General features: G+C 39.1%; 1 protein-coding gene across 1 annotated transcript; it reads left to right on the top strand.

Annotated features, from left to right (window-relative positions):
* The first annotated feature begins 1,951 nt into the window (after positions 1-1,951).
* LOC138030150 (UDP-glucuronic acid decarboxylase 1-like) lies at positions 1,952-21,862 on the top strand. The gene is made up of 19 exons (XM_068878031.1): positions 1,952-2,119; positions 2,212-2,263; positions 3,209-3,266; positions 4,159-4,214; positions 5,566-5,623; positions 5,974-6,039; positions 7,047-7,099; positions 7,273-7,334; positions 7,879-7,943; positions 10,381-10,420; positions 11,270-11,343; positions 13,024-13,137; positions 14,677-14,743; positions 15,562-15,614; positions 17,224-17,267; positions 17,585-17,645; positions 17,888-17,945; positions 18,959-19,062; positions 20,778-21,862. The coding sequence occupies exons 1-19, from the start codon at positions 2,035-2,037 to the stop codon at positions 20,865-20,867; spliced, it is 1,260 nt and encodes a 419-aa protein (XP_068734132.1). The 5' UTR covers positions 1,952-2,034; the 3' UTR covers positions 20,868-21,862.
* The last annotated feature ends 667 nt before the right edge of the window (positions 21,863-22,529 follow it).

The following is a 22,529-nucleotide window of genomic DNA, read 5'->3' as shown; positions in this document are numbered from 1 at the left end:
GTCACGAACTAGGAAAGCCCCGCGAGAACATCTAGCCTCGCGGTAGTACGTAACCATGGGCTTGCAATTTTTAGCGGAAAACTTCAACCGACGTTCAATAAATTATTTCTCTTGGTCAATGACGTATCAGAAAAATCAAAGAAAGGTGATACTGGCAGTGGCAGTTTCGTTACCATACAGTACTAACTCTTGTAGCTCAGTCGGTAGAGCAGCCGTGATCTAACCCGAAGGTCGTGGGTTCAATTCCCACCCCGGTCCTTGTGTGGGCCCATTTCCATTAGTAGGGCTAACGCCCACATGGTTCATAAACTTAGCACTTCACGTTACACTCTAATCAGTTAAGTCTGTTATAATGCAATACAGTCGACGTAGCAATGTATTTTTGGTCAAAACGCAAACATTTTTCCGTAGCTGTGAAATTGGTTAGTAGGATAAGGCAATTAGAACTCGAAATATAGAGTCTTCCCCTGTGGAGATTTTATATTTCCACAGGTGAACAATTATGTCGTATTACTTTCAGTGTCGTACGTTCCAAATAGTCTGCACTCAAAGTGTCCTAACTAAATTATTTCCCTCTTTGCTGCACTTCACCTTTAGCCTTTTCAAAAGAGCGAATTAAGATGTATTTCATTCAGTCTCTTATTCTTTTAAATTCATAAACGCAGTCGCTTCTTTTTTGTCCGTTAATGAGCATTTGAAAAAAGCAAAAGTCACACAAGAGTCACTTGAAATTTATGAATGAACCTTTAAAGCTGCACTTACACTTGCAACTTTTCATTCAAAAGCCCAATCCAGTTGTCAGGGCAAAGGTATCCATTGTGCTCTCGGGCAAGTTGTTTGACAAATGCTCTTGATATTTTGCCCAGCTGATATAGAACAGCGAATATTACTGGCCTGGGAACCATAAGCTCTTGGAATTCTTTGATAAGTGTTCAGTTTTTGAACATTCAAGGAGACTTCAAAAAAAATACTATTGTACTGTTGTCGTATTAGCATTCAGTAATTTTAAATACTACATCTGCAGTTTACAAACTGTTAACAAAGGGGGATTGCGGCAAGTCAGAAGCTCAATAAAAGCTAAAAGTTTTCGAGGATTATAGGCTTCCAAAGCAATAGTTACACGTATTAAAGAAAACTTGCTTGCAAGAATGCCGCTTAAATTGTTGCACTTTAAGTTTATAAAAAGGTTACATTTCTGAACTGATTAGAATAATACCGACCATAGAAAAGGTGCTATTTCCAGTAGAATTACCACTATGTCATATTGTAACAAGTTCTGCATTTAGCTCCTTGCAACTTGAATTGAATTTCAACAAGGGACCAATTGAAGGCAAATTCTTAAGCTAAAGCCTTTAGTATAGTGGGAAACGCACTTCTATCTTTTTTAAAGTCGCTCCATGGCCTGCTTGCACTCCCTTGGTCATCCAGATGCTTTATGTTGGGAAAGTTAGCAGGTAATCCCGGACGAGTAACGTGTGTTGAAAAGGGAGCAAGGTGGATTTTCCGTTCGCCTTCATGCTCATCGTTTTTTGATTCAACCGAAAAGACCAGTTAAGCCACTCTATCAATGAATTCGAGCATTTTTTAAACTTTCATTTTGGTTAATTTAGACTAGACGGATTTCATGGAAAGCTGGTCTATCTTCGAGAGTTCCTGGTGTAATTAAGGATATTAAAGTGTTAGTGAGTTTATGATAATAGACGTTTTTATAAGTTGCAGCGACTTACTTTACCGTGCTAAATTAAAGAATTCATTTGTTGATTAAAACTTTAGTTTTAGAAGCATTAAACATCCTCTAAAGGGTCTAGGTAATGAAATAAGTTTGTTTTGCGAATGAACAGGAACTTAGAAGCTGTCGCTGACTGCCATTTTTCTTAGATGGTCGTTTGGGACTGCGCACTAGATTCCTGGGGGCGCAGTCTGGGAACGACACAGACAAAAAACAAAACCGAGACAAAAAGCTACAATGGCGGCTCATTGAAAATTTATTACCGTAAAATATGGAAACGTGATGCTAGAAACGTAGACTTGACCATGGCATATGGTATAGATGCATTTTCCTTGCTCAACAGAAAATGTAAATTCCTAATTTTAGGTGTTTTTGGAACTATTTTAGTGGGTAAGTCGAGCAATGTTTTGGTAAGATTTGCGAACAGCCGATATCTTTTTTATTTCGTCTGCAAAATGTCCTATATTGTTTCTCATTTTCAGTAACTTGGGGAACAGTTAATCGCAACAGAACCGACTTAGTTAATGAAGGAAGGTAGGCGGATGCCAAGTTTGTTTTCTTCTTTTTACCAACAGCCGCATTTAAGTAAGCTTACATATTATTTTACGTTACATGTACCGTAACAGCGATAAATCAGTCAAGCCTATGGTGCGAGGTGTATGCTGAAACAGTTCTACATTGAGTCAAGGGGACTTTTCCAAATAATGGAACATGCTGATACAGATGTAGACCTCCCTGCTTTCTTTCTGAGTTGAGGCTGTAAACCTTTTTAATTCAACAACGGCAGTCCTAAATAAATGCTGGTTTCTCATTGAGGAGTAAAACCATTCATCTGGCGTTAGACAGATTTAGGACGGTGCAGTGCCTACTAAAAGAGGTATTTTTGCGCGGTTTCAAGAATGTGCGGAAAAAGCAGATCTTAACAAGTGTTATCGAAATCCAAAAAGAAAATTGGGGATAACCACGCATTTTTCGAAGATAATTTATCGACAATATTTATAAAAAGCCTTAAAATACAAAGCAAAGTATGACGTTCCTTTCCAAATTGAAGCTTAAATATCTCTGAAAAATGCGTGGTTACTCCCAATTTTCTTTTTGGATGCTAAGAGCATTTGCTAAGTTCTGCTTTTTCGGCATAATTTTGAGCCGTGCAAAAATATCCCTGCATAAATAAGCACCGCCGATAGGAAATCGGAGTGTCTCGAGACACACGTATGCGCAATAACAATAGTATGCACCATCCTTAAAATCTGTAAGCGGCTGTGTTAGGAGGAAGAGATGTGAACGGTGTACTTTTCTTCGAGTGTACCTTGATGTTGTTGACGCATTTGTAACTAAGGGGTCGCCCACCCTTGATGCGTAAAGTTGTCTGGTGTTAGACTAGAATGACATAAATGGCCGTTTTAGGATGGAAAGTGTTCAGTGTAAACCCTTTATCCAAGTCTTGGCTTGACCTCCAACATCTCTTTATACTTGTAGAATTTCTCAAAGAGTTTTGAATGATTTGAAAAAAGATTTAGAAAAATACAATATAGAGGTAAGAGGAGATATCTGTAGTGTGGTACAATTTCTTTTTGGTTTTAGAGTTTTCAAACCAGTTCAATTTTAATCTTTCTTTGTCTAATATTCATTATCATAATCAGAAAAAAAGGAAAATCAAAATTGAACTGTTTTAAAAAATTTGGAACCGTAACATCTACATAAATTTAAATACTTATTCACAACCAACTTCACTTAAAAGTACATGATAGAATGATATCGTATGCAATACACTATGCTGTAAAAATAATTCTTAATGATGAGGATTTCTCAAGATTCCTGTTGGAATAATGGTGATAGATTCAAGAAGATAATAATAATAATAACAATAATAATAATAATAGTAGTAATAATAATAATAATAATAATAATAATAATATGCAAAAATGTTCAATTAACTAGCCAAAACTTACAGTATTGCCTTGGTATAATTATTTCAGGGTCCCTCTATGGTAATTTTCTAATAATAATAATAATGGTATGCAAAAATGTTCAATTAAATAGCCAAAACTTACAGTATTGCCTTGGTATAATTATTTCAGGGTCCCTCTATGGTAATTTTCCTTATTAAAGCTATTTGCTGTCGGGACTGCCACTCATTACATGAGTGGACAAGGTATCACACCAAGTTTTAGGAAGTTCACCAAACAAAGGCTGAAACTTTTAGGATAATAAATCTCTACTTGCAAAAATCCACGCTAGAATCCGATTACACAGGTTGAACTTTTTTCATAATTCTCCCTGAAAAGTTGACTCACATTGGCCATATTGTGCATGTCTTCATCTGCATTTGATGGGACATCTGTGCTTAGGCATTATTTTGGTACCTGATAGGCAATAATTATTATTATTATTAATGGTAATTTTGTTTCCGATATTCTCTGTTTCAGATGTTCAATGAGAAATTAAAGCCATTTGAAATCAGAATTCAAAATTTAGAAAACAAGTAAGTTTATACAGGTTGTTGTAATTAAGTGACCTTGAATCTTGAAGGCAAACCTTTACTCAAACTTAGAGTTTACACTGGCTCCCAAGTCAGTCCCACATCAAATTTAAGATTGCACTATTGATGTTTAAGGTTTTAAGAGGAATTGCGCCAATATGTCTCTTGGAACGACTACACTCTCTCCTAGACTGTAGAGCAGAGCAGCTCAGATCACATGGTTATGGGTTCCCATTCAAGTCTTGGTTGAATGTGGAATTCCTTTTCCTTGGGGAGAATTTTGTCAATTTCTATGACTAAAGAATCACCTTAGTTAATTCTGTTTCTGTTTGAGCAAGGTTAATCCCATTCCATACCTTGTATAATGGAGATCTACTGTAAATGTTGTTTAATGGAGTTAACTTAACAACAGGAGTGATTAGGTACCAGTAACTGTTGTGGTCAGCAGGTTTACAAGGTTGGTACATGCACCATGATTTCACACATTTGTGTGCTATAGGACTAAATATTACAGTGGTAATATAATAGTAGTTTTGCAACTAGAAAAGTATGTTGTTCTGGAAGGTTTTTAACAGTCGTTTTCCCCTCCCCCGCCCCCCACCCTTTCCCACTTTTTTGTTATCAGTGTGGTGGGTGCCTCTCTCCTGTGGTACATGGAGGGTCATGATTGGATTACCAGGGGAACAGTCTCAATCCAGGAGCTGGCTGCCAATAGTGGAAGCTCCTGGATTTCTACAGTCATGTGAAGGATTGACCCTAATTAGATGCACACCAATATCAATAAGCTTCATAAAGTGTCCCCTTGCTCTTCTCCCCATCTTCAATGTCACTCGTGTCTTGGAACAGAGACAAGTAATGTTACAAAGTGTCCCCCAAATGTTGCTCTTCAAGTAAAGATGAACAGCTGCATTTACCCTAAGCTAAAAGTAACGCTAACCTTGGTTTTGGAAATAGGTAGCAAAGGCTTAGGGCACGGTCGATTGACCCTATTCCGGAATAAGAATATGTGGAGTGATGATTAAAACGGTATGTTTGGCGCGTTTTGAAGCAGCAAGGATAATAAAAATATGTTTAAAATAGCATTTTAGCAGATGTTTGACAATTTTAATGTGAATATCCATAAAAACGTGGGATTTCTAACTTATATTCCATGTATTCCTAATCCGGAATACAGTCAATCGAATGCACCCTTAGACTTGAAGGGACACTGTGTTGGATGTCAAAATAAGGTGTGCATCTAATGAAGTGGATATATGACGTGAGTGGATGTTTTAGGCACCCAATTTCCACTTAGCAATGCTGTTGTTAACTTAACTTATTATGTATTGATCACTTAAACAATAATTATTTACAGAGAAAGGAAATATCCACCTGTGAAATATTTAGCAGAGAAGGAACGCAAAAGAATATTGGCAAGTTCTTTTTTTCATCCTAATTCAATTTTAATGGTGAAGCAGATATATACTGCAGGGCCCTGTTGTTCAAAAGCCGATTAACGCTAATCCCAGATTAAAATTTAACCAAAGAGTTAATTTCTCTACTCCCAAATGCTGTTCAAGGCTGATATTCGGCAAAACCTTACATTAGAAAAAATCAATCTTGAACAACAAAAATAAGCAAAAGAAACTTTCACCAAAAAATTGAAAACATGAAACAAAAGTTTACGCTAATCCTGGATTAAGTTAATCCGCTTTCGAACAACCGGGCCCAGAAGGATTAAAATGAAGTTGGAGGACATGTCTTTTTGTTGAAACTCCTTTAGGTTACAGGTGGTGCTGGATTTGTGGGGTCTCATCTTGTTGATGCCTTGTTAATCGCTGGCCATGAGGTGTGTTGCAAAATAGTTAAAGGAACTTTGTGTTTAGAATGGAGCATTTGCACTATTGTTTTTTTTTTGTAGAAAGCATAGAGCAATACAAATTTAAATCCATTAAAACCCCTAAGCAAGAATAGTTTGTTTGCTGCCAAGTGTAGACATGGATGGCATGATGAAAATGAACTAAATTTTAACAAATCTCTGCTCTGCCTAATATTTTCAGATTCTCACTCCTCATCTTAAAAACATGTATGTCTCTTCCTGAAAAAAAAACAAAAAGGTCATTTCCCCTAAATTTCAAAGAATGTCCTAGGCATTAGCAAGGGTGCAGTAGTGTGCATCATTAATTTTGATGACTGCCTTGGTTTGCTTTTATGCCTGAAAATGACTAGTAACAAGACCTTTATGAGGTCCAGGTAAAAATTCAGTATGGTGAATTCCTGGAGATGATAATGGTCTCGACTGATGATGACACTTGTGTCCCATTCATCTTTCCTTGTTGTGGACAGAAGGTGATTTTACTAGTCTAGCCTAATTTTGTTTGGAGATATTAGCTAAAATCAAAATGAACGTAAAGATGATCAAGCTGCTGGTAGATGTAATGACTCTGGTGATAACCATGAGAGTAATGGTGGATTGTATCTTCTTGATGGCACTGGCAGTGGTCATGATTATGTCCAAGGTCACAATGATGGCACGGCATTTACAATGATGATTACAATAATGTAAATGAAGATTATTATAGTGATGATGATGTTGATGACGACCACATTAGGAAACAATAATTGACATATTCAGTATTTTGAAAACCACAAACTGTGGAGGAGGCAACCTAATTTATCAATATTTACATACAAGGAGTATATAATAATAAGGGCCTTTAATTGCCGAGTGACCATTGAACTGACTGTGAAATGAAGTAAAAATCACTATTGTTAATTGACACTTGTGGTAATGATGATGATGATGATGATTGTTATTATTATTATTATTATTATTATCATTATTATTATTTTCAGGTCACTGTGGCAGATAATTTTTTCACAGGAAGGAAAAGAAATATAGAGCATTGGTGAGAATTGTTGGGCTTGGCCCTTGAAGGAAGGTGGGGGGAGGGGGAGGGGAGGGGGAGGTGGAAGGGGTCCAATTGCAAAAAAAAAGAGCTGATGTAATTTTATCTGGTTTGGTTTACCACTGTGTGAAAAGTACTTTGCATGGTTTGATCATTCTGTTTCCTTTTTGCAGGATTGGGCATGAAAATTTTGAACTTTTAAATCATGATGTTGTAGAACCGCTTTTATTAGAAGGTGAATAGGAAAACCAATACTGTTACTGGTCAAGCAATGGCGCAAGAGACAGTTTTCTGCAAAACTGAAATTAAACATTTACAGGCAATTACACTGTCAATTTGCCTTTGAGATGGGTCATTTGATTGGAATTGTGAAGTTATTTACTAAAAAGCACTGTAAAGTGCACAAATTATCAAAAAAGTATAGCTTTTTAGTTCGTGAGACGCTTGCATTTTTTAGCTGACTTTTTCCCATGAAACAAAACCCCAGAGCTTTTCATTTTTATGTACATGTACATTTATGAAAAGGAAAATATCCTCATTAGCAAATCTCATAGCTTGCCGTTAGTTTGTGGGTAGTGATACCACTATGGTAAATTGGCCATTTTTTGTAGTCTGTGTAGTATCTGCCATTATTTGTGGTCAAAGATGTTGTTTCTGTCACTTTTGTCTTTGCAAAGTTTAGGTAGCAAACCAGTTGCATTTTACCTTTAGAGAACTTCAGTAAGTTAGATCAAGCCATTTTGTATTTTTTAATCTATGTGCCTTTGCTTTTTACACAGTTGATCAAATATATCACTTGGCTTCTCCAGCATCACCACCAAATTATATGTACAATCCCATAAAGGTAATTTTCATATTGTGGGACAGTAATTACTTAGCTAATGATATGTTTGCTTTGCAGCTTGGGTGTATGTAGTAAATAGTTGATACATTACTTCTGGTTTTAAACATGGCATTTGCAACCATAATCATTTTTTCCAAAAAAATTGATGTATTGTGCAGTGTGATAACTGTGAATTTATGGTTCAAAGTTGTTGTTTTTTTAAACCAGCATTGTACAGTGTGTAGATAGCGTCAGGATGAGATGTATTCCTTCTCTGGACCCATTTATTTTATTTTCAGTACCTTGTATTTAAATACATTTGTTGGTACACATAGTTAATACATGGTTTACCAGAATTATGCATTGAGATGTATTGTTGGACCAGAATTAGTAGACGGATGATCTCTGGTTGGACGTTGTTACCGGCTTATGTCTTGTGAAAAGTGCAGGGTGCATCAAATTCATGTTGATGTTACATGTATAAAGCGTAGGTTCTGTTTGTAAGGCAGGGCTGTAGCCAGAAAAAAGTTATGACTGAGGCAATGTCGATGGTTAAATTCTCTTCGGAGGTATTTAGGTGTTTATGATGAGTACATTTTGAAGGCAACACTGGAATCACGCTTTATTAAAAAAAATCACCAAAAAATGACTGAGGCAAGTGCCTCGGTTTGCCTCATACTGGCTACGGCCCTGTATGGTTAACATGCTTCATTATATCGCTATAGCGATACTCACCGTTATGTCACCCATTGTCATTAATGTACCAACCAGAGATCTGTCGAAGCAAAGGATTCTTTTGTTCTGTGGTTGGCAAAATTTACATATTAAGAGACTTGTTTGTAAAGTCTCCTATAAAGTAAATTACTTTCAAGCAGACCACTCAACTGGTTTTGATAGCACGTGGTAATTGCATAGTTATTAGCGACCTTCAGATTGGGGTACGAGGATGACTACGGCCCGATTAACATGGTGCTGGACGAATTGTCTACAGTGTGTGTCTGTTGAAAATCTTGTAGAGCGGATGGTTGTTCTGGAAGCATTTTTCGACGATGTGTAGGAATTTTCTACCAAGATTGGTTTTAACGCTTGAATCAAAAGGAGGATTTTATCACATAATGTCCCTGTTTCTCTTTCTTTTGTTTTTCGGAGCGGTCTCTGGATTGTTTGTTATTTTGTGGTCATATCCACTTTCTTTGAGTGCGTGTTGGTAAGGGGCAAGTGATTCGTCCAATACTTCTTTGCTGGATGAAATGTTAGTTAGTCTTTTGTTGATGTTGAGTGGTATGTTTTTCAGTAATGCTGGGGGGTGGTTGCTTTGCCGGTGGAAGTACGATAGTTTGTTGTTGGGCTTCATGTATGGTTTGTAACTTCCATCTGTAAGGTCGAAGGTTACGTCAAGTAAGTGGAAATTTCGAGGCAAATGAAAGGTATAGACTATGTTACAGAAAGGTAAAATGCACGGTATGTGTTTTCACATATACTATGTACGATTGTAAAAATGTAAAAATACTATTTATTACATGACTAGCTCCGTGAGCGGGCAAGATGAACCAAATCGCGCGCTCTGATTGGCTACCCGAGCGGGCAAGATGGAGCGATACTGCCCGCTCGGGATTTCTCGCTTGGTCCCGCAAGATCAAAGATCATTTTTTGGTGTTTTAAGTCATATAATAAATCCTTTATTGACCAAGATTGTTCGGTCAAGATGACTGGATATTGGCCTCGTTCTTTTTTTGCGTGGTTATGGACCTCGACTTCGTCTCGGTCCATAAACACGCAAAAAAAGAACTTGGCCAATATCCAGTCATCGTGACCTCACACTTGGTCAATAACCCATACGTACAGTTGTGATATGATAGATACTCTAAAAACAATATTGTTTCTTATGTATTTACAATATCAAACTAGGCAGTTAAGAAGGGTATAAAAAGTAAAGCTAAATGATAGTTAAAATAGCTCGGGAGAATTAGAAAGTCATGGCTGTAGTGTTCTCTTTTAAGAAGCATTGTTCATAAACAGTTTGATTGGAGAAATAAATATCAAAAAACTATCGTTAAAACCTAGAAAAATCTTAATAAAAACACATAATGGTCATTTCTATCATAAAGCATTAAAAATCACATTATAGCAGCCGTTACATTCTCTATACTAAGATCATAATAATAATAAAAATAATAATAGTAATAATAATAATAATAATAATGATGATGATGATAACTTTTTAATTCAAGTGTCGGGGATTTAGCACGAGAACACTAATTGGGGACACTAATGAAATTAACTCAAGTCAAATAAAATATTGGTTTTTGTGGAGAGGGGAAAACCGGAGTACCCGGAGAAAAACCTCTCGGATGTAGGTGTGTCCGCCTTTTGAGCTACTAAGCCTGAAGGTAAAAAAAGAAGATTACAAAATTCAGTGAAAACACATCAAGTGAATTAAAATTTTCTAAATCAACAGACAATAAAGACGAATACATTAGGAACTTTAAATATGCTCGGTAAGATTTTCTACTTTTTTACTGCATTGAGAGTCAACTACTTTGTGTTATAATCAGTAGTCATACCGTTGAAAAACTCTTGGAGCAGAGTAGAGAACCAGCAAAATTAATCTTCCTGTAGGATCAGGCGTAGCTCACGTGACTGGTGCTCGTCGTTGACAGCCAGAGGTCGCAAATTCGATTCTTAGCGACTTCAGCGTCTGTTTCGACTTTCCTGAGATTTCTGCAGCTGTAGCTTTAAATACCCGGTGGCTCAGTTGGTGTAGCACCGTGCTGCCATGCGGGAAGTCGTGAGTTCAACTCCGGAAGGACCTACACTCAGGGTCTTAAAATAACTGAGGAGAAAGCGCTGCCATTTTATTTCATCCGCCAATGGTTAGACTTTCAAGTCTTCTCGGATAAGGACTATCAACCGTAGGCCCCGTCTCACAAATGTCTTCCATGTTCATAAGTTCCGTGTGGCACACGATTCGAGAAGAGTAGGAGATGAAGTTCCCTGTGTTGTGGCTGTCCTTTGTGAGTGTATGGGTGGGTGGATGTAGCAGGTCCACATAGCTAAATAGCGGCCAAAACTTCAACATGCTCAAACAAATAAAGCGAGTTTACCATCACCTGTCCGGGAATTGAATCCGAGACTGATTGGTGGGGTATTGCTCTTAAGAAAATGTTTTGAAGGCCAATTAGCACAATGACAAGAAAATGAAAAAACAGCGACAGTATCAGTGCGTCTCTCCTTTTTGGCTTTTGTTTATCATTGCAGTGAAATTGCTCAGTAAATTTATTCTTTCTGCCCGAAATGTCCACTAACTGACTGAAAGTAATAATGTTATTTACATTCCTCTTTTCAAGGGCTCGCCAAGAGGGTTCATGCTCGGCTCTTATTGGCTTCCACATCAGAAGTCTATGGAGGTGAGTTGTTCCTCGTAAAGAAAAATAGGCAGTTGATAGCGAGAGGGTATCGCATCGATAGAGGATATTTTGAGGATATATACCCGATAGGTGGTATCGCGATACTCGAGAGGATATCGTATAGCATCACGTTTAATTAAAGTTTGCACTTTGCCAATAACGGAAGAAAAAGCTTCTTTCTTGTCTGCTAGCCATAGGTGCAAAGAGCGCGCAAAGTCAGAATCAGAAACTTTTCATGCTGATCAGCCTTCTGCTTCCCGTTAGCCGTTTCACGTAAACAGGATATGCTAAAGTTCGCTTTACTAGTACTCTTGGTAAAAAATCTGGCACGGCATGCGTGGTTTAAGTCTTTCTAATGAAACGACAACGGCTACATCAACGGTAACACCACAAAGCAGTAATATTATAAGTTAAACAAGAAAAATAATGATATTTCTGCACACAAGTGCCGTGCGCATTTTACACTTCTTTGCAGTACTTCTCAAAACAAAACGTGAACTAATTGAATTTGTGGTTTTGACAAAAACGTGAGCATGCAATGTCGAAACGCAACCAAGCAATGCGTTTCGTAGTTATTATCGCCGTTTAAAGCGGTTTTCAATTGAGTGTCGGAGGTAATTTAGCGAATTACTTTGGTTTTGCATTATTTCACTCAGTGATTGGTTCAAAGTTCTCGCGCCACTTTTTCAACCAATCAAAGTGAAACCAAAACCAATTGTGGCTCGCGCGTGCACATTTTCCCGCGCTTTGTGTCGGCTGCGTGTAATTACTTCGAGTTTTGATTGGTTTACTGGATTGTTTCCGTCCTGTTTGATTGGCCAAAGTAATTACTTTGGTTTTGGTTTTACGACACTCGATTGAAACTCGCTCTAATTCTTCCACAAGTAATAAGAAATATCCCAAGATAGAAACTCGGCCATGTGTTTTGCGCTGGCCAGTGTGACACTGTCTTTGTTTGGGTTTTAATTAATATCCTTTCCTCCTCTTTGGATTGCAGATCCCGAGGTAAGTGTGTTTTTCACTGTCCCATCAGTTGCAGCGCCGCAGTTGTCTGTAGAAACTGTCCCCTTGTCTGATTGAAGGTAAAAGAAAGGGAAGTAAAGAGCCTTTATTAGTTGTATTGAACATTTGTGGGGCTGTGTACAGAAGGAAATAATCCTAACATAGTAACTACGTCAAGAAAACCAAATATAAATTATCATTGGAGGAACGAGTCTTTGGATTAGAGTATAGACCTAATCGGCTAACTCAATGTTGTACCCAATTCAAATCTCCCAGGATTAAGATTCTTTGTGTGTTGTATTTGCATGATAATGTAGCATTCATATGTAAATGATATGGAAATACCTGGAACAAAACGTTTTATTCCCAAAGGGTTTGAATTGGGTACAACATTGAGTTAGCCGATTAGGTCTATTACACAACGCGTACACTGATCTTTCCGATAGTTTGAATAGTCTCTTTATTTTTCTTTTTTATCAGCTGTAAGAAAGAAGTGATGTTCGTCGGATTTAAGTAGTTCTTTTGTAGGAATGGAGGTTCCCTTAAAGGTCGCTATTTACAAGGCATGGTGAAGTTGACTTCGGGTCATCAGTCGAGTCTGCGCTCGAAGCATACACATTCAAACCAGCCCCTCCTTTGCCTTAATTTAAGTCTTACTTTTTTAGCTCTTTTACTGAACATGTTTTATACAGGAACATCCTCAGAGGGAAGAGTATTGGGGCCATGTCAATCCCATTGGACCACGAGCCTGTTACGATGAAGGCAAACGTGTTGCCGAGACCATGTGTTATGCATACTCCAAACAGGTGTGGAAAATGTCTTGCATGTTCGGGATGCACCGTCATTTATAGAACGAAAATAGAGCGGTTTTCAGTTAAGCGGCAAAAAGGAAGAAATTTTGCGCATTACTAAGTATCGCAATTTGCTGCAAAATCTGGCTCCCCATTGTCAGTCAATCAAGGGGCAGAAGCAAAACCAATCGAGACTCGTGTTTTCCTGAGCTTACAGCCGGAAGTATGTCTTGGTTTGAGCTATGATCGCATCATTTAATTGTACACGCCTGTTATGATTGCTACAAGACATAACCTTGACTTTGGTTGTACAGATTTCAATTCAATTAGGATGAAGTAAGTTCGGAGAATAAGATGAGGGATGAATTAAGTGATTGCTCTTTTTGTTATTTTTGTGATTATTATAGTATATGAAGCAAGCGAGAACGTGATCATGAATTTGACCAATAATAAGTTAAGACGGTGACAGATCTTTTTGCCTAGACTTCCCATGATTAAAATGGCATAAAACTGTCCTCGGACTCTAGAGTTTTCCTCGTGAAGATGATTCTCTCCACGTATTGCAAACATAATTTGTCCTTCAAGTGTTTTATGTCGGTCTTTTCATCATCATCATCATCATCATCATCATATCTTTATTTACCCTCGGAATTTAGAGTAGCTTGATGTAGCCAGTATCTGCGAGCATTTACCCTCCCAACCACGATACACCACAGAGAACAGACCACAACACCGGGAACTATATGCCCTACTCTTTGTGACAAGTGTGTGGGTTCTTTTACGTCCCACAGGATTACGAACATTGAAGGGTTGTAAGACGGGGCCTACGGTTTATCGTCCTTATCCGAGAGGACTAGAGATTCTAACCATTTGCAGATGTAATTACAAAGGCAACGCTTTCTCCTCAGTCATTTAAAGACCCCTGAATGTTGATCCGACCGGAGTCGAACTCACCACCTCCCGCATGGCAGCCGGTGCTCAACCAACTGGGTAACCGTTGGGCGCTGTCGAATTGAAAGGATTTAACTCACGATCAAACCAGTGAGAGTAATGGATCTGTTCTTCAATTGACGTCACAACTGGTTCCGTTACAGTTTAAGAAGCCCGGAAAAAGAGCGATGCCAAACAGTCTAAAGAGACTTGAAAACAGTGAAATATGTTTATGCACTCGGAGATATTAATCTTAACGTTGAAAAATATCCGAGGTTAGATCCTTTTAACTGAAATTTGCCCATATCTGGATTCATGAGATCAATTAGTCAGTGTGACCTGCAGTGCTGGCGTCTTATTCGGAAGCACATTTAACCTAACTATCTCTCGATAGAGTCCACACTTAGCTTCTTCTACTTTGAATCTGTTTCTGTCGGCCATTTCACCTGCCAATCACGCTAATTTTAATACCTGACCTTTTAATTGCGGAAAGAGAGAATAGAGTTGGAGAGAAACAATCGAACATTAATTTTACCCCCCCCCCCCCCCCTCTGGCTACCGCATCGAATTCGTTCGGTAGCAGTTGTGTAAAAAAATAGTTCAATTTTTCTTCAATTGTTACAGGAACACGTTGAGGTTCGCGTGGCCAGGATATTTAACACTTTTGGACCCAGGATGCATATGAATGATGGTAGGGGATCTTAGATTACTAGACTGCTGTGTCTAAACGAATGTCAGACAATTCTCCAATAGTTGTTTCTTTTTTAGATAGTAGTGAGATTTCGAACCAAGTTTACGGCAACCGGTGTCTGCTTGGATTCTCTTTCGTTTGGCAGTTTCAAGAACTAAGTGAAAAGTTCTTGTTTTCGACTCAATTTTTGGTCTCTTGGCTTCTCAGCTTTGAGTAATTTCTCACTGTAAAAGAGAGAGGTGGTAGAATAAGAGAAATGTCGTGGCTTTATGACAAGCAGTCATCATAGTTTTGAGTTTAACCATTTTGGTGCTAGTGATTGCAGCTCTAAAATCAATCCATATATATAACTATGATTCTAAAAAACGCTTTTACCACGTTTCCTGCTTTGAGATGGGGGGGGGGGGGGGGGGGTTAATAGTCCTAATATGCGTTTATTAGAGAGAGAGAGAGAGAGAGAGAGAGAGAGAGAGAGAGAGAGAGAGAGAGGTGTTTATGTTTACATATGTCATCTGAGTTAAAATTTTCGAAAATTCCAGATTAGCTTCATCCGTTAGCTCTTCGAAGCGAATCACATTGACTTGTTTCCGTCAAAATTTTAAAATGAATTTTCAAAGGAGAAACTGGTGGTCGTTTCGACATTTTGGAACGTTCAAAATTTCGGCATTCCATTCTGAAAAAAATCTGTACCAAACGATTCCCGATCAAGGCTTGCTCGGAATTTCCGGCCAAAAAAAAACACGCCCCTCACTTTATTCCCACTCAGTAGGCAAGGAAAACTTTCAATGTTAACGGTATTTTGTACGTTTGCTCTGCAGGTCGTGTTGTTAGTAACTTCATCATGCAGGCCTTGGAGGGGAAACCATTAACAGTAAGAAAAAGAACCTATCAGTGCTAGATAGAGTTGCATGTGTAACTGATCTTTATAGAGTAACGTTTCCTCCACGGAATGTTCATGCTTGATATGCCAAACTGAAGGGCAAAAGAAAGGCCGTGGGAAAAGTCCCTAACCCAGAAGTGTCGATTTCTCTCACTTGCCCTCATTGGTCCATCAGTTTACGGTATCATCTTAATTTAGAATACAGCTCCCGCCAAGTAATGGCCAATCAGATTGGGCCTAACGACCGCAACTCTCCTTCAGTTATTGATCCGCAATCAAGTAGCCGCACGAGTGATTGCTTGTGCTAAATGCAAGTTAATCGTGTGCGGAACGCAATGCCGCTGCGTTTTGTTCCCGCAAAAATCTAGCAGTAGCTGTTCTTCAAATAGACAATACCGTAAACTGATGGGCGTCATTCCATCGCAGATCGAGACCTTCTGTTCGTGGAAGTTCCAGATTTGATTCCTATGCTTTATCACAAGACCTCAAAGCATACCAGAACCAATCCCGCAGGGGGTCGTAGTTTGCCGTATGTTGCTCATAGTTTGCCAAATAGAGCGACCAAAGCAACAATGTTATTCAAGATGGCGGGCTCCGAGAAGTTTGAAAATGCGAAAAGGCAATTCTGAGCTTAATTTTTTTTTCTGATAAAAAGGGATTCTCTAAAATCCTTTCAAGCTAATTTGATTTTGAGCAATATTTCGTGTGATATTATTTTGTAGGAGGGGGAAGGGATCCTTCGGGCGTCTCAATTGTTAGATAACCATAAACTGGGAGTAAATCAAGTCCCATGGAAACTCCGAGTCAAGCTATTTCCATAAAGTGACCTTTTGGGCAGACGGTCTTGTGTGTGAATTGTTTGGAAAATAATCTCCCTTTAAGGATGGTGCCTACTAATTCAAAGGTTTTTTTGCGCTGTTGCATGGATATGCGGGAAAAGCAGATCTCAACAAGTGTTATTTAAAATCCAAAGAGAAAATTGGGGGTAACCATGTATTTTTGAAAGCAAAGCAATGTATGGCGTTCCTTTCCAAATTAGAACTTAATTATCTCTGAAAAATGCATACCCCCAATTTTCTTTTTGGATAGCAAGAGCACTTGCTAACTTCTGCTTCCTCCGAATCGTTTTAAACGGCGCAAAAATATCCCTGCGTTAGTGAGCGCTACTGATAGGAAATCCGAGTATTTGGAGAGGCGCAGAACGTATGCGCAATAACAATAGTAGGCACCGTCCTTAAGAAATAAAAGAAACCCAAAGCTTACGATTTCATTTAATACGCTTAGCTTAGAAACTAGCCGTACTTCATGTATTTTTTCTTCTATGCTTGACTCGTGGTCTTTGTTATCTTGGGATGTGCTTACTTCAAGTGATCACACTGAAAATGTAAGGTCTTCTTTCTCTGTGACCTTGCGAGATCTGAGTGAGAGATTACTATAGGAGTTTTCAAGGTGTCAAGGCCCTTGCAAACATTTGTTGTATTGTTAGCCATCGTGGGCCAACATTGCTGCAGTTGCAAGTGATATCGAGTTTTCAGAATTTGTTGGTAAATGTTGGCTGAGCAATGAAGAACATGCCATGTCTTTTCAATTTTATTTTCAGGTTTATGGAAGTGGAGAACAAACAAGATCATTCCAGTACATCAGGTCAGGCTTTGAATGTAGTAATTTTAAAGCCGAAGCTGACATTAACGACTACACTCGTTTTCAAGCTCGCGCAGTTCTGTGTAGTCCAAGGCAACAGCGAGGACTGATACTCATTTCAAGAATAAAGTGGAGTTCAGCCCGATTCCATCCAATTCCTATTTCCATTTCCTGCTGTCCGGGTTCTGGGTGCTCTAACAGCTGGATTTGCAGTGTTAAATTTACGGTTACAAGATACGTTGATTCAAAAATAACTTATGAACCATGGCCATGACACCAGTTTAATTTATTGCGGTTTCTAAAGTATGTTTATTTTTCAGTGACCTAGTGAATGGCCTCATACTTCTGATGAACAGCAATTTCTCGGAACCCGTCAATATAGTAAGTTTAACATTAAGTCTTATTCAAATAGCTCATAAAAATGAAATTTAGACCAAGTTAAAATCGAGGCACGCTGTCCAGCAGTTCTCTTGTGCTGCGGGGGCACCCTGAGACATTGCAGGGTCACGCGCATCAACGTTGTAGGTCATTGCGGATCTAGACTGTCTACTGAGTTGCTTGATTATTTCCTTGAAATTTTGAACCGCCCTCTTTTGAAAAAATCTATTGTTGAATTGTTTTAGGGAAACCCAGGAGAATACACGATAATGCAGTTCGCAGAAATGATTCGAGATGCCGTTGGTAAGTGGAGGAGCATTCTAATATCAAGAGCTTAATATTGGAAACCTCGATCCCAGGCTCTTTCTCTCTCTCTCTCTCTTCTTTGTCAGGGTCGTAACGAGGTATATTTTTTCGTTACTGACCCCATTATTTTAACCCAAATTTTGATCCCTGATCCCAAAAACGATGAGAATTTTGATCCCTGAACCCGCAAAAATTTGATCCCTGATCCCTGATTCCATGAAAAATAATGCTGATCCCGATCCCACGCGTTGTGATTCCAGATCCCAGAGCAGTGATCCCTGATCCCGGCGCTTTTCAGGCCTTTGATCCTTGATCCCATACACCTCGTTACGACCCTGCTTTGTAGTCCAGATTAAGACGAGAAGAAAGAAAAAAAGAAGGGACTTGTATTCGTGCTTGGTGATAGATCGAATTTTGTTCATAATGGGCGATTGCGGGTTTGCATCGGTAATCAGGATTATTGTCGAAAAAGAGGCTGCTACTGGCCCTAAAACATACAATATATTGTCACATAGAAGTGCTCCTTACACGAAGGGTTATGAATTTTTAAAGCTTACATGGCAGTCAGAAATAATCTTATCATGCGAACTTATGTGAAGTACGTACATCACCGGCTGCCATTCGTGTATATCTGTATTAAGAGCAACAAAACAACGAAAAAGCGATACAAATTGATGAAGGCCTTGAGAGTTCGAGTTGATGGTTGTGAAAATCGATATTCATTTAATCCACGAAGGTTCTTGACAAACATTTGAAAAAACATGGAACTTTTTTCTTGCTTTTATCGCCCCCCTGATGAAGACACGAGTTAGGAGTATCGAAACTTGTGGCCATTGAACCGTAACTTTGAAAGTTTCATTTATTTAACCTTACACCAGATTAGCATCAAACCATCATCCATGTATGACTGGTCAAGCTATTTGCAGCGTGAACCTTAACGTACGAAAGTGGTATTCCAGTCCTTCAATTTTAGTGCAGAAAAGCTAATCATTTAACTCTTCAATTAATAGGAGGAAAGACTCCAATTTTGAATCTTAAAAAGATGCAAGATGATCCTCAAAGACGCAAACCAGACATAACTCGAGCAAGGACAATTCTCGGCTGGGAACCGAAGGTAAAAGCAATTCTGATTTCGTTTCAGGCAACCCATTGTTTCAATTGAAATAATTAGGAAAAGTGCACGAGACAGGTCAGTCTGTGTATCAGTCCTGTTAAATCAGCTTGTAACGTATCGCGTGCGCGACCGTTCGTGAGCCGCCAAACAGTCGGTCAATCTCAGTCACTTCTTTGCTCCGTCTTTCATCAAGCTAGTCTTTTCGTCGGTTAGTTAGTCGGTCGATCGCTAGTTATTCAGTCAGCTAGTAAGTGAGCCAGTTAGCCTATCTCTCGCTTGTGCCAGTTAAACGATCACAGTAGAGAGCTGCTAAAATAGGTAAGATATCTGTTTACATCTTTGTGTTATCCAAATATGCCAGCCACCAGAACAAATGAAAGTAGAGTGAAATCAATTCATTTTGTGCCCTGGTTGGCACGTAATAAAACTAAAGGTGAAGCTAACGGTGGTATCTTCTCTGCTTGGAAGCTTGAGAAAGAGCGACCACAACCGCTATGAGATCTGTCGTCATTTTACGAAGGTTCCAAATTGTTCAGTCAGGATGTAAATTGTATAGCAAACTATTCAAGAGTTTAACTTGTAAAAATGGCGAGGAAGTTGAAGAGAAAGTGTAAAGTAATCTTCGGATGATCGCGGTCTCCACAACTTTAAATTCGGTCATTTAACGTCGTAGTTGGAGAGAGAATGGTGAAGAATTTGATCAAAATGTACGTGAAGAGCGATTGTTTTTGGACATTAAACCTCTTGCTTTCTGCCGTTCTCGTTATTAGAGTACGATCACTGTCCTCAAAAAAGATTAGATGGAGCAACCTGTTGTTTTCACCCTGCCAAAACTGAATTCCACGGTGCCATCTTGTTGGGACCACTTTCGCGCTAAATCTTCGTCTAGACAGTGAAGTTCCCCTTTCATATTATCTGGATTGCCATATTGCTTTCCTCTCACTTTGAGGTCTCAGTGTGGTCCGTACAAGATGGCCGCCGCGATTTTGTTGTGCTTCACTCCAAACAATAGTTGGCAAGAGTGAGCATGCGCACAAAAAGAACGTTCCTAATCGTACTCCGACGGCAACGGCTGCGAAAACGGAACATAAGGCTGTTTTTTTCTTAAACAAGAGACGCAGCGTAAGCGCTAGCAACATGGGCAAACGGAGTGGCATCTTGATGATAATTACTTTACCTTTAGTCTGGAGGAGACACGAATTAACGACAAGTTAATATGCGCCTGTGTATGTGGCTTGTGTGCGACGCTAATCGCTCGTGAAAGTGGACATTCGGGTCCTTTTGTCTTCCACACTTCCTCAGATTTGGTCACCTAAGATCCTTTTAGGAAGAGAACGACAATCTCTAGAAATGCGTGTGCGGGGGACGGGGGAGTGCAAAGCCATTGTTTTTGCTCGGAAGAGGCAGTCATTGCTTTCGTCTGAAGAAGTCAACCAGCGAGATTGTCCGTGACAGCCTAGTCCTTTGCTTAAGCCTTTGCTTCCCATGATCTAAAAGTTCATTCTCCTAGCTGGTTCCATAGATTTCTTCCTTGGCTGGTCATGGGAGTTTGGTGTTATATCAGGGTCATAATCTTTATTCTCAATACTTGTCTACCTGACAGTGTATGAAATTGAGTGGTAAATTCATATCTTGATTAATCCTGAGAGTCGAAGGGTTAATTTGAAATAGTCTTGAGTCGTTTTTTCCCTCTAATTTTAATTTTTACCCCTTAGGTTCCTTTAAACGTCGGCCTCAACCGAACGATTGAATACTTCAGAAAGGAACTGGACAAATCGAAGACGTCCAAGCTAGTCGACTTATAGCTCCGCTAATGTACAAAATGAAAAAAAATTGAGATGTTAAAGTGCATCTAAACTCAAGTATTTTTCACCTACAACATTAGTCTCCCCACCAAAAGACAGCATGTTTTACCATTCTTACCTAAAAAGTTATCTTTTTATCTGCCGGGTGAGAAGGGCAAAGTTATCAAAACTAGCAGTAATTTGGACCCACGACCGTGATGGGAGAGGCATGGGTCTGTTTTCGATTTTACGTCACAAACTGCTTTCTTTAAGAACTGGAATGCAACGCAGGTTGTGACGTAAAATCGAGAATAAACCCATGCCTCTCACATCACGGTCGTGGTCCAAATGAGTGCTACTATCGATCTCAGACGACCGTGGACAAGGGTTTTTTTCCAGCCCAATTCACGAACCGTTGATTTCAGTCTGCGGTTAAAAAGTTATGATCACGTGATAACATTTTTTGCGGCTCTGCGATTTCGAAAAAACTGATCTCGTGACGCTATTTTCTGTTGCTCTCCCCAAAGAGAAAAACGCGAAACGATGTTGACAGCGATTAAAACCGGCCGAAGCTATTTCGGGTAACCCAGGAAAAGCCTTGTATGAGGAAATGAGAAGATGGAAAAATTTTTTCAGGTATTTTCGTTTTCTCGGCAGTGGGAAGAACGAAGGACTAGCGCCACGTAGTCGGTATTTTCACCACCACAGAGTCACAAAAATTGTTATCACGTGATCAGAAGTTTTCAACCGCAGACTGAAATCAACAGTCCGTGAAGTGGGCTGAAAAAAAGCCCTTATCCACGGACGTCTGACATCGATAGTAGCTGAGCAAAGTTTACGTGGCTTGCACGGCACAGAAAATGCGAAATTCTAGGTAACAATGGTGACATGTTTACTTTGGATACGGAGATTTATATTAGGGACGAATGACATTTGAGTATAGTTCCACTTTAAGCACGAATTGTTCAATAACGAGTGGAAGTACGAATTCTTTTATGAAAACACATTTTTAAATTAATCATTCCAATGGATTTTCATGGGAAGATGTCGCCCTTGGACTCACTTTTACGAGGCGGACTGAAATGATCTTGGGACTGGCTTCAGCACGCTCACACCAAAGCTCTTGGTCGTCAAGATGAGGGGATGGCTGACAAAAGGCTTAACTTTAATGCTTTAAGGGGAAGAACTCGTCAAAATCTTTATTTCCTTAGATTTAACATTGAGCCAGACATCCAACCTCGAGTGAAATTACCTGACCCTCTCATCTCGTAAAATTTGCAAAGGGTTACGCCTAGCGAAAGTTGCGAGCAAAGAGAGCTTTTGTAAAATAGCACTTAAAACATCCTTTTCACACTGACTCTCTCGAAAACTTGAAATCGCGAAGTGTCCAACACCCTCTATTACTTTATTTGCGACTTCTAGTCTGAAGCTTGATATTATTATTGTTGGACAAAATTTTTGAAACACTTTGCAATACCTTGCCCTCTCACAATGTTGTTTTACCAAACGAGCTCAGGAAGTCGCATCCAAACAACATTGTGAGGGGAGAGTACGCCGAAGCTTTAGATCTGTATGTTCGTGTACTGTTCCAAGGAATTTTTTTTTGTCATACTGTAGCTTCCTGGACCGTTATTTTTCAAGTGCCTGCCTTAAAAAATCTAGAAAGTGTGAAACGTCTGTAAT

Source organism: Montipora capricornis, chromosome 13 (genome assembly GCF_036669925.1).
Source record: "Montipora capricornis isolate CH-2021 chromosome 13, ASM3666992v2, whole genome shotgun sequence".
Classification (NCBI taxonomy): Eukaryota; Metazoa; Cnidaria; class Anthozoa; order Scleractinia; family Acroporidae; genus Montipora; species Montipora capricornis.
The sequence above is the reverse complement of the archived record's forward strand: the minus strand, read 5'-3'. Positions and strand labels throughout refer to the sequence as shown.